The 18,364-nt window shown below is 35.7% G+C and overlaps 1 protein-coding gene across 1 annotated transcript in view; it reads left to right on the top strand.

Annotated features, from left to right (window-relative positions):
* The window catches only part of LOC123234875 (transcription factor E2F6-like), a 29,833-nt gene continuing 11,469 nt past the window's right edge, over positions 1–18,364 (top strand). Inside the window, exons 1-4 of the mRNA XM_044660878.1 lie at positions 1–129; positions 6,955–7,000; positions 11,008–11,215; positions 17,789–17,947. Coding sequence (XP_044516813.1) covers positions 1–129; positions 6,955–7,000; positions 11,008–11,215; positions 17,789–17,947 — 542 coding nt within the window. The remainder of the gene's footprint in view (positions 130–6,954; positions 7,001–11,007; positions 11,216–17,788; positions 17,948–18,364) is intronic.

Raw genomic sequence — 18,364 nt, 5'->3', positions numbered from 1 at the left:
ATGAGCGGGACGCGCGCGAGGCCGCGGGGCGGAGCCCCTGAGGCTGAGCCGAAGAACTGGGCAGAGGCTGCATGCCCCAGGCCCCGCGGCTCCCCAGGGGTCCTGGACGAGGAGAGCGAGAGCGACCCGGTGAGTGAGGAGGGGGCGGGGGAGGGAGTAGGCGGGAGACGAGGCTTTGTCCTTCCACCCATCCTCTATGCCACCCCCTTGTTTTACAGATGAGGAAACTGAGGCCCAGGCAGGGGAAAGTGGGTTGCCCAGCTCGCCCAGGTAGTCACTACCAGATCCAATATTTGCACCCAGGGTCTTGGACTTCGAATCCTGAGAGCTGCCCGGGATTTCGGGGCAGGGGATAGGGTCAGGGAGAATTTCCCTCCATTTATGAATCATCCTAGGAAACATCATTGGGAAATTGATTGACTAGTTAGGGGAAGCCAATCCGATCTGGAGTAGGAACAACTGGTTCATTTCTTCTCCTAGAGCCTCAGTGTCTTCCTCTGTAAAAGTAGAAGGTTGTAATGGTTGGTCTCTAAGGTATTTCAAAATAAAAAGATACCCCCAACCCCATACCTACCCGAGTCTGTAGGTTTTGCCTTCATTAGTTTAGCTGTGATTTTATCCAGTGCTGTGAGTCAGTCAATCACCAAACATTCATTAAGCGCTTAGCCTGCCCCAAGCACAGTTAGTGCCTTCAGAGACTTTAGAAGAAATTCAGGAGCTGTTTCAGGGCCCCCAGGGATCTTCCTCTCTTTGGTCTTCCTTGGTATCCCCCAGCATTTAGCACTGTGCCTGGCACCGTGGCCTCACAACTCAATGACTTGGTTTTCTGTTACTCACAGGTTTCCAAGGGTTCATTTTTGCAGGCTTTGTTTCAGCTGTGGCTAACAGAACGGTGTTTAAAAAGAAGGTGGAATTGTTCGGTGTATGGAAGGTGACATCGACTAATGCTGATTTCATTTACATCAGGCCAAGGGAATGGGGACATAACTATCTCCCTATATCTTTTTTAAAAAATCAAATTAGAAGTGCATCTGCAGTCACAAATTACTTTTTTTAAAAGACTTCTAGAGATTAATTCCTGTTAATTATTCATGCTTCAGTGTGAATTATTTTAATAAGCTAAAAGACTTTATGTTTAGCTGAGACTCCCCTGTCCAGATCCCATGCCAATCTTTTTAGTTTAGCCCAGTCACTATCTCATTTAAAGGGAATTAATATCATTCAAGGAATTGGAATTTTGGAAGCAGCTGCGTTACTGGATTTGAAATCAGAGGAGCTGGTTTTAAATCTGATCTACTTCCCTGAGCTTCAGTTTTATCATTAAATGAGATAATACGTATAAATTGTTTTGCAGACTTTTAAAGCATTAAAAAGTGATGGCTAAATTATTATCATTATTATGTTTAAGTAGGGACTAGATTATCTCTAAAGCTCCTTATAGCTCTAAATTTTATGCTTAGGTCAAGAGAAAGGAGTAATTTTTGTCAGTCAAACATTTCTTAGGGCAAGTAAGTACTATATAATGGATGGAGTACAGGGCCTAGAGTCAAGAAGACCAGAGTTCAAATACAGGCTCAGACACTAATTAGGTGACCCTGGGCAAGACTCCTAACCCTGTTGGCCTCAGTTTCCTCATCTGTAAAATCATCTGTATAAAGACACTATTCTGGTAACTTTGTTGAGAAAATCCAGGCAAAGTCCCGAAGACTCAGACAAGTCTGAACAACAGCAAACATTTCTTTCATTCTTTTTTAATTTAAACCCTTACCTTTCATCTTAGAATCAATACTGTATAGAATCAATACAGTGCCAAGGTAGAAGAGCAGTAGGCAATGGAGGTCAAGTGACTTTCCCAGGGTCATCCAGCTAGGAAGTGTTTGAGGTCAAATTTGAGCCCAGGACCTCCTGTCTCTAGGCCTGGCTCTCAGTCCAGTGAGCCACCCAGATGCCCCCTACAACAAACATTCCTTAAGTGTCTGCTATGTGCACAGTGCAGGGAATACAAAAGTAAAAGACAATTCCTGCTCTCTGAAGCTCACAGTCTAATGTATGAGACAATGTGTAAACACCTATCAACTAACAAGCTATAAATTAGTAATAATGAACAGAGAGAGAGGGCACTAGAATTAAGGGAAATCTGGAAAGACTTCCAGTAGAAGTTTGAGCTTGGAAGGAAGGAAGCCAGGAGGTAGAAATGAGGGAGAGCATTACAGGCTTGAAAGAACCATTCATTCATTCAGTAAAAATTCATTAATTGCCCACTATGTGCCAGGCACTGAAAATGCCCAGAATTAAAAGTGTCTTTTTCTGGGAAGGCCAGTGCCACTGAATCAAAGAGTGTATGGGAGGGGGAAAGAGGGGTATGAGGTGTAACAAGATCATAAAGGTGTATGAGGGGGATAGAGGGCTTTGAACATCAAACAGGATTTTATATTTAATCTTGGAGGTAATAGGAAGCCATTGGAATTTACTGGGATAGGGAATAGGCCTAGTCAGATCTTTAGTTTAGGAATATCACTTGGATAGCTTAGTGGAAAATGGACCGGAGTGGGTAGAGTCTTGCAGCAGGGAAGTCCACCAGCAAGCTATTGCAATAGCCCAAGTGAGGTGTAGGATTGAGTAGGGGGTCAGGAACTAAGTGGCTGTTTGAAGGAACTTGTGGGGTGAGGGAGAGGAAAAAGATTGTATACATAGATATTTCTTTTTGGTTTTGCCCAGGATACACCTACAATACGTAGTAGTTAACAGAGTATGAATTTGGAAGGCTATAAAAACCTCAACCCTTCCAGTTCAGAATAGCCTCTCCAGTTCAATCCAATGTCACTTTAATTGGTTCCATGCCCTCCCCATCTTGGGGCAGGTATAAATGTTGGTGAGTTGTTTTCAGTCATGTTTCACCCTTTATGATCCCATTTTGGGTTTTTTTTGGCAAATATACTGGAATGGTTTGCCATTTCCTTCTCCAGATCATTTGGCAGATGAGGAAACTGAGGCAAACAGGGTTAAGTGACTTATCCAGGGTCATACAGTGTCTGAGGCCAGATTTGAACTCACAAAGAGGAATCTTCCTAACTCCAGGCCTGGCACTCTATCCACTGCACCATCTAGCTACAGGCATAAATAGAAAAGAAGAAAATAAAAGGTAAGCTCTTCGAGGGCAAGAATTGTTTCATTTTTTCTCTTTGTATCCATAGCACCTAGTACAGTGCTTGGAACAGAGCAAGTTCGTTTTAAATGCTTACTAAATGAATGAACAATTGAATGTAATGATCTTGCTATATAGATGAGTAGAAGGGGAGACAACCAAAAATGACTACAATGTGCTTCTTGGGAATCCAGGAAAGAAGTGATGAGTGGACTGGATTGCCTCAAAAGGTAGTAGGCTCCCTCTCATTGGAAGGTCTTCAGACAGAGTAATGGACAACCCTTGTGGGGGAGAGGGGTATGTTATGGAGAAGATTCCTTTTGTATGTGGCTTAAATTAGATAGCTGCTGGGATCCTTTACGACTCAAATTCTATGATTCTTAAAATGATAAATGACAACTGTGATTGCTAAGCTTCTATGAATAATCATGGAAAAGGAAGCAGTGCCATAGGATTTCAGAAGGGCAAATGTTTTCATTTTCAAAAACTAGAGAAGAGTGCAGTACCTGACTAGGCTGTCGAGGTTGACCTTGATTCCTGGCAAAATTCTAGAATGAACCATCAAGTGATGGTTTATGAACTTCAAAAAAGGAAGCACAGAGCACCAAGAGAAAGCTTGTGTTCATCAAGAAAAGATTATGTCAGACTAACTTTATTTCTTTTCCAGTAGGCTACCTAGGCTAGGGAAATCTGTAGATAATTTACCTAGGTTTTAGCAAAGTAGCTGATTCATGTTATCCTTGTGGACAAGATGGAGATATATAGGTAAGATGATAGTATAGATAGATGGATTTAGAATTGTTTAAAGGAATGAACCCCAAAGTACTTATTAATGTGCTAGTGCCAACTTGGAGGGAAGTCTCTAATGGAGTGCCCTAGGAATCTGTTTTTGAACCTTGGCTGTTCAGCATGAAGCCAGAGAATCATGTTTGCCAGATTCGTGGATGCTATGAAATTAAGAGAGAAAGCTAATATAATAAATGACAGTTAGGATCTAAATAGATCTCAGAACACTAGAATAATGAGCTGAATCTAAAAAAAAAATGAAGTCTAATAGGAATTAAGCTAAAGTTCTATACTTAAGTAAAAAGAAAAGAAACTTCAAAAGTAAAGTCTGATGGTCATCTTTTTTAAAAATCTGGGGATTTTAGGAGATGGCACGTTCAGTATAAATTGGTAGTCATGGCAGTCAAAAATGTGAATGTGAACCTATGCAGAACAAGAAATCTTAAAGGAAAAGATATTATACTTCTAATAAACTTGCCATGGGGTACTGTTTTCAGTTCTGGGAGCCCAAATAAAGCATTGATAAGTTGGTATGTGTTTAGTGGAGGAAGACCAGGATGATGAGAACATTGGAGGGCAAGGATTGATGGAAGGAAATGGAGATACTGATGCTGCAGAATGGGAGCCTTTGGAGGAATATGATAGCATGTGAACAGGAAAAAAAAAACCAACAACCTGTTCTTTTTGACCCTAGAAAGCAGAATTAGATTTATTTAGAAAATTCCAGAGAATAATGTGATTGATTACTCCAGTAAAATTAGATACTGAATAAATCAGCAATTATATATAGTACTGTATAACATATACAGAAACACAAAGAGAAATTATATTAAAAGAAATTCCATTCAAAATAACTAAAAAAATGTGGGAAGTAACCTACTAAGACACATTCAGGTTGTTTGTAAATAGGAGTATTTCACATTCATTACAGAAATAAAAAAAGAGAAATAATTGGAGAGCTATTCAGTGCTTGTGATTGAGCCTTGCCAATTTAATTACAATAACCATGCTACTTACATTCATGTATTTTTAGTGCTATACTGACCAAGCTTTGATTTGTCAAACTACAAAAAATATTGACAATTCATTTTTTTTTTAAACCCTTGTACTTCGGTGTATTGTCTCATAGGTGGAAGATTGGTAAGGGTGGGCAATGGGGGTCAAGTGACTTGCCCAGGGTCACACAGCTGGGAAGTGGCTGAGGCCGGGTTTGAACCTAGGACCTCCTGTCTCTAGGCCTGACTCTCACTCCACTGAGCTACCCAGCTGCCCCAACAATTCATTTTTGAAGACAAAAGTTTTGGAATATGATGGAAAAGAGTGATAAAAATTAGGAATGAAGGAAACTATATTAGGAGGCAATCATCAAAATTATTCAGTACTAGTTAAAAATAGGAAATTAAGTCAGTTGAACAGTATCAGTAGGCAAGAAGTAAGGACAATTAAAAAAAAGTAGTTCAGTGTTTTTAAAAGCCAAGACCATAAGTTATTTGGGAGAATGACAAAGACTTTGTGAGAAAACTGAAAAGCAGTTTGGCAGAAATTAGGTGCACCTTTTACATACTTTATCCAAAAACAAGCTCCAAATGACTTCACATTTTAAATATAAAAGGTTATATCGGCAATGAAAAGAATGCTAGATTTGGAATCAAAATACCTGAGTTCAATTCCTGACTTAGTCATTTAAAACTCGTGTGACCATATGCATGTCATCCAGTCTTTCTAGGCCTCAGTTTTCTGATTTGTAAAATGAGGAAGTTGTACTAGGGGTTTCCAATGTCACTTCTTCCTCTAACCCTAAATTCTAAAAAAAAAAAAAAAATTAAAAGTGAACAGACAGAAGAGTGATACTTTTCATTACTATGATTAGGAGTATAATTCTTTTTTTTTAGGAGTATAATCCTAAACACACCAATGGATAGAAGAGGTGGCAGCAAAACTAGAATAAGAAAAGATATCAATTTGGAAAATATTTGTATCAAATATCACAAATAAGGCTACTATCCAAGATATATGGGGAATTGATACAAATGTTTACGACCAAGAGCTCTTCCCCAATAGATTAGTCAACATGATTTGAACAGTTTTCAGAAGCAGTTGAAAACTTTTAACATCTTGTGAAAAAATTCTCCAAGTCACTAATAAGAATTGAAATACAAATTAGAATAATTTTAGGATCTCACTTCAAAATGACAAAGATAACTAGCAGTGATAACAGTCAGCATGGGAGATATGGGAAAGCAGTTACACTAACATCCTATTAATGGAATTATAAATTAGTTCCCTTATCCTGAAAAACATTTTGGAATTATTTGAGAAAAATGTCATTCCTCAAAAAAAAAACAAAGGACCCACCTATGCCAAAATATTCATAGCATCATTCTTTGTGGTAACAGAACCAAACTGGCTGCCTACTGATTGATGAAACAAACTGGGCCATGACTATAATGGACTATTATTGTGCAGAGATAAATTGACAATTATAAGGGATTCAGAGAAAAATGGAAAGACATATGAATTGATACTGAAGGAAGTAAAAAAGAGAAAAATATACAATATAGTTACAATAATATAAATGAAAATAACAATAAAAGGAAGCCAAACTATGATTAATTTTACCAAGTCTGGACAGGGAAGATATAGAATGAAATATACCTCCTCTTGGAATATTAGATTCTCTTACAACTTTACACTATACCAATTGTTTTTGTTTTTTTATTTTGCTTTTTAAATTAAGAAACATTTTACTGCTTCTCTTTGCTATAAGAGAAAATTCGATGTTGTATTTATGTGGGAATTTGTGTCTCTGATCTTGCCCAAGTATAACCACATGCTTTTGGAGGAGAACAGAAAGAATTGGATTTTACACTGATGACTTAAATTAGTTGATGTGATAGAACTTCGCCAGGTCCAGTTTGTCATCTTAGAGGGCAAAAATAATTGTCTTTTAAAATGGCTTTTACTTATGTTACCTTTTATAATTTATCTATTAGTTGCAATCTGACATATTCCTTTTTTTTAAGCTACCAGAAATAAAAAATAATTTGGAAGAGCACATTCCCAGGAAAAGTAAGTGAAATATTTCATCCTACAATATTGTATAATTTAAATTTTATGTATTTATATATGTATATATATATATTCAGCTTATTTTCCTGTGCACATTCAGTTTTTAAAAGTATGAATAAGTCTCTTAAGAGGAAGCTAGGACTACAGTAAAGAATGCTATTTCTATAGCAACAGAGTTAAATATATTCCTGGCAAAGCTCCTAAGGCCATTGCAGTATTATAATAGGGTGAGTAATTTGCTCAGCATTCTTTTGAAAGTCAATTATGTCAGTATAGAAAATTTCATGGTGTCTGAAGAAAGATACATATTACGCTTAAAGGCTGCCTTGCAAAAACTAGATGGCATGTTTTGCTCTTTTTCTCTTTCAATCCCAGTTATTAACCAGTTGTATTTACTGTCATGCCTTGATTGGGTACCAGTTACTTTTATTTCTCATATCTTCCCCAGTACCATTGAGGGAAAAGGTTAAGATTACTAGGAATGAGAGATCTGTTATTTAATTCTTTCTGAGATAAAACAGTACCTGTACCTATGGTGTTGTCTTGCTTTAAATTTGTTTGGGGTCAGGGTGTTTGAGTACTTATAATCCTTGGGGGAAATATTTAATTTGCATTTTTTATGTTTTAAGATCTATATAATATAACTCATTTTGTGAAAGCAAAAAGAAGACAGTATAATAGTATTTAAAACCATAACTACCTTTATGCACTCATCAATATATATTTTGCAAGGTGGGGGACTATAGGTTTGGAAAATTGCATACATCATTTCATTTCATTGATGTGTTGATTAGTTTTGCTAAATAGCTTTCTTAAATTCTTTTCATTCCTTTTTAAAAGGAGGGTTTTTCTGGGAATGAGAAGGGTGAGGATATATTTGGAAACGAAAGTTGTATAAAAATTTTTAAAAGATCAATTAAAGTTAAAAAAATAGTCTACTGAAGTGACAACTTAATTGTTATTTAGTGGCATTGAATAGAATGTTTTTTTGTTCAAAGAAGCCTTTAAATTGTACATGTTAAAAGAATTAATGAATCACAGTGCTTGTGGGTGAGGTATTAGATAATTAAGGTTCAGAAACATTCCAAGACATTTTTTTTTATCATAATATATATAGAAAGAGAGAACATTATGAATGCACATCAGACAGATAAATAGTTAACAAAATGTTTTCTTGTTGAGAAATGTAGTATAAATGAAAGAACAGGCTTGGTATTCAGGAGACTTATATCCAAATTCAGCCTCTAAACTTATTAACTCAGTAATTATGGATAAGAAATTAAAGTTCTCATAGTCTTGGTTTCCTTATCTGTAAGTGGGCATATTAGTTCCTACTCTAATCTTTGGTAAATCATTTAACCTTCATGGGTTTCAGTTTCATCGCTGTAAAATAAGGGGATTAGACTAAATATTAATATTTGGTGTATTTCCTTCCTATGTTAGATCTATGATCCTATGACTATAGAAGCTACCTGGTCCAAACCATACCCCAAATAAACTCTATATCTTAACTCATACATCTTTTCTTGAAGACCTCCAATGGAGGGGAATTCCTTGTCTTCATGGGCAGCACATTCTACTTTTGGATAGCTCTAAGTGTTAGGAAGTTTTTCCTTACATTACATAATATTATATCATATGTATTACCCATTACATTATATCAAACTCAGATGTGCTTCTTTGTAATTACCATCTGTTACTCCTAGTTCTATGTTCTGGGACAAGTAAAAAATATAAGTGATGATGATATTGATATTGTGTTAATAGCTGTAGCCTGTTAGAATATTAAAATGTATGGCAAGTCTAAATGTGAGAAATAATTGGAGATTTGATCATGGTAATGTATAGACTACTTCCCATTGCTGTTGCCAGTGATCGTTCTATTAGATTTAGTCCTTGAGTTAGAAGAGACCTTAAAGATGATCTACTCTAGGGGCAGCTGAGTGGCTCAGTGGATTAAAAGAGCCAGACCTAGAGGGGGGAGGTCCTGAGTTCAAATTTGACTTCTGACACTTCCTTCCTAGGCAAGTTAATCCCTATTGCCTTAGCCCTTTCCATTCTTCTGCCTTGGAACCAATACATAGTATTAGTTTTAAGACGGAAGGTAAGGGTTTAAAAAAAAAAAAAAAGATAATCTACTCTGATCCTTCCCTCAAACATGAATTCCTGAAAAGTGGCCATCTAGCCATGACTTCAAGTAATAGAGTATTCATTATTTCCCAAGGGGAAATTCCTTTGTCGACTGTTTTAATAGTTTAAAAGGCCTCCTTTTATTTGAGCTGAAATCTACTTTACTATAACTTCTTCCCATTGGTTCTTGCTTTCTTTTTTGGGACCAAGCAGAATAAATCTTAGTTCTTTTTTCGTAGGTAGCTATGTGGCTCTGTGGATACAATGTTGGCCTTGGAATCAAAACTCTTGAGTTAAAATTCTCTATCAGGCACCTATCGGCTATGTAACTAGGAAATCTCTTACCCTCCTTCACAATGAATTTTCTCATCTGTAAAATAATGTGGCTGAATTTCTATGTTTAAGTGCTCTTGAGAGCCCCAAATCCGTGATTCTGTAATCTGTTTGGAAACCAAAAGCATGCTCCCAAATTGTCTCTCATTCGCCTCAGCTATTACTATTAAATGGTCCTGAGTCCTCTAATTATATCAGATGCCTTATCTATACTCCCTGAAGTTTGCTAATATCCTTCTGAAAAAATCTGATGTCCAGAACTTAACACAAAATCTGGGATGAGTTCTGACTAGTTTAGAATTTAAAAGGTCTTTCTTCTTTTAGATATTGTACTTCTGTTAATTTAGCCCAGGATCACAACTCTTTGACCCGTCATTTCATACTGTTAACAGTTTCATATTGTTTGTAGTCCACTAAAATTTCAGGTGTTTTTCATATGAATTATTGCTCACTTAAATTTCTCCTATGCTCTGATTTTGCAGCTGATTTTTTTCCCTTTATGTCAGGACTTTATAAAATTAATTTAAAAAATTAGATTTTTATTTTACACAAATTAGAATCAGGAGAAAAGAATTAAATTTCATTGTTTTTTCCTATTGATGGACTCTTTAAAAATCCTTTTGGATCTAATTTCTGTTAAAGAAAATGTTAACTGCCCTACCCAACTTCTTGTCCTTTAAAAATCTGACAAATATGTCAACTATGCCTTCATTGAAGTCACTGATAAAAAAAGTTGGGCAGAACAGGGACAAGAACAGAGTCTTGAAGCATAGCTCTAGGGACATGTCTACTTAATTGTAAAGAAGATATTTTGATATTTGGAAAAATCTGTGATTTCCTTGATATATCTAACTTTTTCACTAATAATAACCACATCATCATTACCACAGCACAGATTTAATGAGTTACTGTCACTGAAAAAATCCAACACCTGATGGCCAAACTTTTTTTTTTTTAAATAAAACCTTCTGTTTTAGAATCCATGTTAAAATACTAAGTATTGATTCTAAGACAGTAGAATGGTAAGGGCTAGGCAATGGGGGTTAAGTGACTTGCCCAGAGTCACACAGCTAGGAAGTTTCTGAGGCTATATTTGAGCCTGGGACCTCCCAACTCCAGGCATGGTGCTCTGTTCACTGAGTCACCTAGCTGCCCCTTCCAACTTCTAATGATAAACCCACTCCACAAAACCAGCTGGGCAAATAATTCATTTCCTGATCTAATACCTTTCCAGTTTGGAAAACTCTGCTGGTATAGCTTTTGAGAATCCCAGATTTTTTCCATAGCACAGTGAAACATCAAAATAGGACTCCAGTGAAAAATAAAGAGGAAAGATTGAATCTTGACTTCTTTTTGTATTCTTATAATCTTAGATAGGTTATTTAATTTCTGCATTTGTAAGATCTTTGGGGTAGGATTAGATGATTTCTAAGATCTCTTCCAGCTTTAATTTCAAAATCATATACAAAAAATTTTAATAGTCAAATAATGTGCATGAACATTGTTTAAATTTTACTAACATAATATTTTTACTGTTTCCCCAGAAGTATCAAAAACCCGTTATAATGCATCTCTGTGTTATTACACTCGAAAATTTATGGACCTTCTTAAATCTTCACCTGATGGTGTTCTTCATTTAAAAGAAGTTGCTGCAGTATTAGGAGTAGGGAAACGGAGGGTATATGACATCACCAACGTATTACATGGAATAGAACTCATTCAGAAAAAATCTAAGAACTGTATTCAGTGGATGTGAGTTGGCTTTAAATTGATTGATTCTTAACTGCTTTGGTATAATTTGTTCTGAGAAAATTGGAGATATGTGATCTGAAAGTATAAAACTCAATTTAGGTAATAAAGGTCTTTACCTTCAAGGAGTTTACAATTTATGGACAAAAGACATAAATGTGGAAAAAATTTTAAGAGAAGAATATAAACTATGTCTAATAAGAGTGATGAGTTTTGAGCCCGAGGACCTGAGTTCAGATATGCTCTCTGTGACTTATTGCTTCTGTGACCTTGAGTCAAAACTTTAATTTGTCTAGGGTTTCAATTTACTCAATTGTAAAATGAAGAAAATGAACTAGATAAATTCTAAGGTTCCTTATAGCCACAAATTTGTGATTATATGTTACTTGTTACTTTGAGCAAATCTGTACTTTTTTTACTTTTGAATTTGAAATTTTTTATTTAATTAATTAATTTAGAGTATTTTTGCATGTTTACAAGATTCATGTCCTTTCCTTCCCCTCCCATAGCGGACGTGCAATTCCATTGTGTTTTGCATGTGTCATTGCAAATCACTACTTCTTAAGGTCTCAGTCATTAAATGATCATAGGATCTAGGTAAACTTTAAGCCCTCATTTAAATCTAAGTCTCATGCTCTCATGAGTACAAAGATATAAGTGAGTACATTAAAGATTGATTTCGTTAACCCTTTTAATCTATTAATTAATCTATTTAATCTATTAATTTCATTAATAGAACTCCTCTATACCTGCAGATCAAAACCTATACTAATTTAGAAAAGAAATCTTAGAGATTTAGAGAAACCTTAGGGAGAGTTGTTACCTAAGACTTAGAGAGTTTTAAGTAACTTGCTTATGATCATATAAAGTAGCTAATAGGGATCAGAGGCAGGATGTGAATTCATATTTTCCTAAACCTAATTGTTAAAATCTTTATATAATACTTTAAAAAATACATTTTAAAAATCAAAATTGAATATTGGTTTACTTTCAATTCATTTAGTAATTGTAGGAAATATATGGGTTCAGCATGGACTGATTTACTAGTTGCCTTTCTTTGTAATTTTTTTAGTTATTTAAAACCCCAACAAATTTAATTCTTGGTACTGTGAAAAGTAGTGCTTGATTTTAGAGTCAGAGGATATAAATTCCTGTGTGACTCTGATTTTCCTTTTCTGGGCCTCAGTTTCTTCATCTGTAAAATGAACAGGTTCAACTAGATGGCCTCTGAGTTACTTTTGGCTCTTCATCTGTGATTCTAAGATTCTAAATTAAAATTAAGCAAATTAATGTTATTTACTTTACTCTAGATTTGGCTTATGCTGACTAATGGAGACCAGGTTTGAAAGGTTAAAAGTGAGAATGGAAATGTAGTCATTCAGGGACAAAAAAAGTAACAAAAATAATTTTTTCAAAATGTAATAAGAGAAAAGTAGAAGTCTTGGCTCTATTACTACTTGTGATCATAGATAAATTACCTATTCTTTTAGAGTCTCTCATTTATAAAAACGAGGAGATGATTAATCTTCTTTATGCATATCTAATTATCACTCACTACTTAAAAAAACCTTCTATGGTTCTTTATTGCCAGCCCTTTAGGTTGGCATTAAATACCCTTAACAGTCAGTCTGCAAGTTCCCAAGTATAATAACAACAATAATAATATTAGTACACATTTACATGTTACTTTATGGTTTTAAAAGCACTTTCCTTACAACTGTGTGGCATGTGCTTCAAGAATTATTCCACCTCTCTTAGAGATGAAGAATTGAGGCTCAGAGTTAAAATGAGTTACAAAAAGCTTGAACTCAGTTGTTAAGATTACTAGGTCTTTCCATAGAGCAAAATGCCTCTCTTATTTCATTATGCTCTTCTTCATGTATTCAGTACTCTCACTATACTATAATTTTTTCCAAAAGTATGTCCCACACTTTCCTATTCAGAGATCCCTCTGCCAGGATCTTTTCCATCCCAAATCTCTTCATGTTGAGGCTTCTATACATATATCTACACGGTGTTTCCAAACCTGAGGTCTGTGAACTTATTTTAAAATATTTTGATACATTTATTTCCCTATAATTTTGTTGCTTATATATTTGTATATATTTTATTTTATGTTTTTAAAAACATTATTCTGAGAAAGAGTCAATAGTCTCTAGCAGACTACCAGAGGGGTTCATGACGCAAAAAAAAAGGTTAAGAACCCCTGTATTAGACCTAGATCAAATGTTATATCTTTCACAAAGTCTTTGTTGAACCCTACCAATCAAAAATATTTCTCTCAGAGATGCATTGTGGGAAGATGGCAGAGTAGGGTGTGAAGCTTTTTTGCCCTTCTAAAACCCCCAAACAATAAAAAATAACTCAATAAAATCAATACTAAAAGCAGCAAAAACAGAAAAACTGTGAATCTCAATAACCAGAAGACAGCAAATAGAATCCACATGATAGCCCTGGTGGATTAATAAACTCACTTTGTTTGCTGAGCCTGGGGAGCTTTCATCCCTGAGGATACCACTGGAATCTGAATCTGAAGTTGGAGGGCCCAGGGAACAGCTATGTCTGTTGTAGCTTCAGCTCTGGAGATCTTGGTTGGCTCAGGCTGGGATTAAAGGAGTGGACACTTTGAAGTTAATGGGCACCAGGACCTAAGGATAGGAACTCAAGCCTTATTGGTAACAAATAGGGGACTTTGGGGACCTGAGGTGGGGCGGGAGGGAAGCTCTGTTCAGCTCTACTGAGACAGAGGAGGAATGAGGAAGGAGTGCATACTGGTGAAGGTGTTTGCCAAGGGATTGGGGCCCCTGAGCTGTGGTCACTCCCAGGAGAGTGGAGTCCCTGGTTCTTGCCACAGTGGGAGTCAGACAGGTTGCTTACAGTTGTAATGGCAAAACTGCCCTAAGGCTCTAGTTGAAGCACCTTAGGTCAGTCATGGACTGGGGCTTGAGTAGGGGATCAGGAGTTATATCTGACTCTGGACTATAAAAAATGCAGTAATAAAATAGGACCCAGGAAAAAACAAACACGTACACAAAATCCTGACACCTGAGATAACATACATCAACACAATAGAAACCTTGATATTCCAGAAACCCCCCCCCAACAATTAAGTCTGCTAGTCTGGCCACTAAAATAAATAAATGATTAAATAAACAAACAAACAAACAAACAAATAAATAAGAGAGAGCAAAGGAAAAAGAGCTCGACTGTTGATAGCTATTTTGGGGATAGAAGATCTTAGCTCAAACTCAGAGGACAGTGAAATAAAATATCTACATAGATACTTCACAAATAGTGCAAGGGGGCAGCTGGGTGGCTTAGTGGATTGAAATCCAGGCCCAGAGACAGGAGGTCCTAGGTTCAAATCTGGCCTCAGACACTTCTTCAGTGTGTGACCATGGGCAAGTCACTCAACCCCCATTGCCAAACCATGCCACTCTTCTGCATTGGAACCAATACACAGTATTGATTCTAAGATTAGTTTAAAAAAAATATGAAAAAAAGGTTAAAAAAATAGCAAGCGCAGTGAGGCCACAAACTCAAAAAGAGCTTTTGGAAGAGCTTAAAAGAGAACTCAAAAACCAATGGACAGTGGCGAAGGGAAAATTTGAAAAAAAAATAAGAACAATGCAGGAAATCAAGAAAATCATGAAAGAAAGGTCGCCCAAATGGGTAAAGAGATCCAAAAACTTATGGAAGAAATAATGTATTAAGAACTAGAATTGAACAAGAGGAAGCTAATGATTTTCTAAGATAACAAAAAAAAATAATAAAGCAAAGTCAAAAAGAATGAAATAATAAAAGAAAGTACGAACCATCTAATCTCAAAAACAACTGACCTGGAAAATAGATCCAGGAGAGACAATTTAAGAATAATTGTACTCTTGGAAAGTTACAATCAATAAAAGAGTTTAGACATTATACTCCAAGAAATCATGAAGGAAAACTGCCCAGAAATTCTAGAACCAGAGGGCAAAATAAAAATTGAAAGAATCCACCAATTCTGACCTTAAAGAGACCTCAAATATGAAAATACAGAGGAACATCATTGTTAAGTTCCATAGCCTCCAGTTTAGGAGAAAATACTACAAGCATCAAGAAAAAAGCAATTTAAATACTGTGGAGCCGTAGTTAAAATAACATGACTTAGCAGCTACGACATTAAAAGAACATAGGATATTGAACACAATATTTCACAGAACAAAAGGACTGAACTTACAACCAAAATAGCATATCAAGGAAAGAACATAAAGGAAAAGAAAGGGATATTTAATGAACTAAGGGAGTTTACACTCTTCCTGGAGAGAAACCCAAAACTCAGCAGAAAATTTGAACTATAAGAAACATACAAAGGTAATAAAAGACTAATAAACAATTTGAAAGGTCTAATTGTTTGATTCTGATATGGGAACATGTCATCTTGGCCCCTGGGAATGACATCAGTGCCTGGGTATTTTGAAGGGGCAGATATGGATTGGAGACATTTTTATGTCAAGGAAATATAATGGAATGAATTAAAATGAAAGTGGAAGAGACCAGAATGAGGGAAGGTGGAATGGCTATCTTATTTAGAGGAGGAAAGAGTGAAGGAACTGTCACCAAGAAGGAAATGAGGTTGGAGAGTTGAGAGTACTAAACCCAACTCTCATTAGGCCTGTGATAGAGAACAATATACACAATTAGAAGGGTAAACATTTTCTTTACATACAGAGAAATAAGAGGGAAAAGGAGATGGGATAATGGAGGGACTGGAAGTCCCCTTGGTGGACTGAGCAAATAAGAGAAGGAGGGGTGGGTTAAGAAAAAAGAGGACAAGGGGATAAGCAAAAGGAGGAGAAGAGGAGGATACCTAGAGGGAAGTACATTTCAGGAGACAGAGGGTAAGGTGAGGGGATAAGGGAATCAAGAAGTAGAAAAGCACAGTTGGGGGATAAGGAAAGGATTTGGGGGAAAGGTGGATAGAATGAGAAATAAAGGGAAAAGAACAAGGGATAAGGCAGTGATCTTTGGAAAGGTGGGCTGATTTGGAACTGGGAGGGTAAGAGAGGGGATAAGGGAAGATTTGGGGAAGGGATGTGAATAGGGGTATTGGTCAAAGGAAAGTGGTATCTGAGGAGGGATATTGCAGAAAGAAATGAGGAAGGAAACAGAGAGGAACAGAGAAGATGTAAATAAAAATATTTTTCTCAGGAATAGATAGGTTGCTTAGTGGATTGAGAGCTATATAGAGAGGTCCTGCATTCAAATCTGGCCTCAGATACTTCCTCCTTGTGTGAACTTGGGCAAGTCACTTAACTCCCATTGCCCTGCCATTACCACTCTCCTGCCTTGGAACCAAAACACAATATTGATTCTAAGACGGAAGATAAGGGTTTTTGTTGTTGTTGTTTTTGTTTGTTTTTTTATTTCTCTTCTCAGAAATCTTAACAGCATTTTGTACCTCTGTTATGTACTTGTTAGATTTTTTTTTTAAACCTATCTTTATATACCTCCTTGAGGGCAGGGATCGTAATTTTGTTTTTAGCACCTTTTTTATCTTGGTCTTTCTAATACTAAGCATAGTGTAGGTATGATAAATAATATTTAATTCACAGAATCTCAAAGTTGGAAAGCACTTTAAGCACTTTAGAGGACTAGGGATGTTAGAAGACCAGGAGTCTTCTCTAAGTATACCCAAACAAATGGGCCATCCATCTTTGAGTGAAAACTTCTAGTGAGGGGGAAACCTCTGAATGCTTGGGCTACAAGGGGGTAGGGGAATAGTAGAAGATAGATTCTTAGCATGTGGAACTCAGTTCAAATTTTCCCATAGAAGCAGTGGGAAGTTATAATATTATTAATTTATTATATTAATTTATATAGAATTTATTAATGATTAATTACTATAATTAATCCACTTAATCCACAATAATTCCGAGTTAAACATGCTTTTCTGATTTGATTCAATTCACCAAACATTTATCTTTGTTATTTTCCTCAAATTCTAGCAGAATGAGATCCACTTAGCACTTATAAAATGTTTGGATGATGGCCAGACAATTGGTCTCTGAAGCCAATTCCATTTCTAAAAAATAAAATGCTAAGAATTATCACCAACATTATACACTGAACATAGTGGGGGTGGGGAGCCACTATACCCTAATGACCATTACAGTATGATCTGCAAGCCCAGGATATATGATCCTTGTTTAAGTCCTTGCTAAATTTTAGTTCCAAAAGTTCAATAATCATAAAATTTTAACATAGTTTATTGAGAAATGCTTTTCTGTGAAAACATGACTCATTTTATTGTGTCAGTGGAAAAATTTACTGTGAACCAAAGTTGTTTTAATGGATAAATACGTATAATTTTGTCTTATGAAACTTTGAAGTACTTAATTGCTTTTATATTTGCTGCTGTTTGCATTTATGTATAGTATGCATGTATATTTGTATATATGTTGATAAGAAAGAAAAGTACTGATAAAAGTGTTTTAAATTATTGTAAATGTTGTGCCATAACCTAGATTAAAAGTTTTATTCTTTCACATTCTATATATTACTGTTTTCTATTTTTCATATTCAATTTTTTTAAAGAGGATCTGACCTCAGCAGTATTGATGGAAAGATAGCACAGCAAAAGAAGCTAAGGGATGAACTTTCTAATTTGTCAGCAATGGAAGACACTTTGGATGAATTAAATAAAATCTGTGCTCACCAATTATTTGAATTGGCAGATGACAAAGAAAATGCAAAATATCCTTTACTATTAAATTTTTATACCTACTTCTAAAGTATTTTGGCTGTTAAGGTCAGCATTTGGAGTTATTTTTATTAATTTAATAATAAATAGGATTAAACATTTTAACAGTTGAAGAAGTAAAACTCAGATTAATCTTAAATCATGAGTCAAAGGTTTTTGCTTCTTTGGATGAAGTCAGGGAGTAGACAGGGGCTGAGTGAGCCTCAAATTGAAGTTTTCTAAGATGTTTAGAACTTTTCCCAATCTTACCATCTCACTGATATAGATTTTGTATAACTTTTGAATGAAAAACTAATTCAGTGGGTAGAATTCCAGGGAAATAGTTGATTCAGTTTTAAAGGGCGATTTAAAATTTTCTCAAAATGAATCCTTGTTAACTGGAGGTATTCAATTTTCTCAGGGATATTATA

Source organism: Gracilinanus agilis, chromosome 2, assembly GCF_016433145.1.
Source record: "Gracilinanus agilis isolate LMUSP501 chromosome 2, AgileGrace, whole genome shotgun sequence".
Classification (NCBI taxonomy): Eukaryota; Metazoa; Chordata; class Mammalia; order Didelphimorphia; family Didelphidae; genus Gracilinanus; species Gracilinanus agilis.
This window is presented reverse-complemented; position numbering and strand designations above follow the sequence as displayed.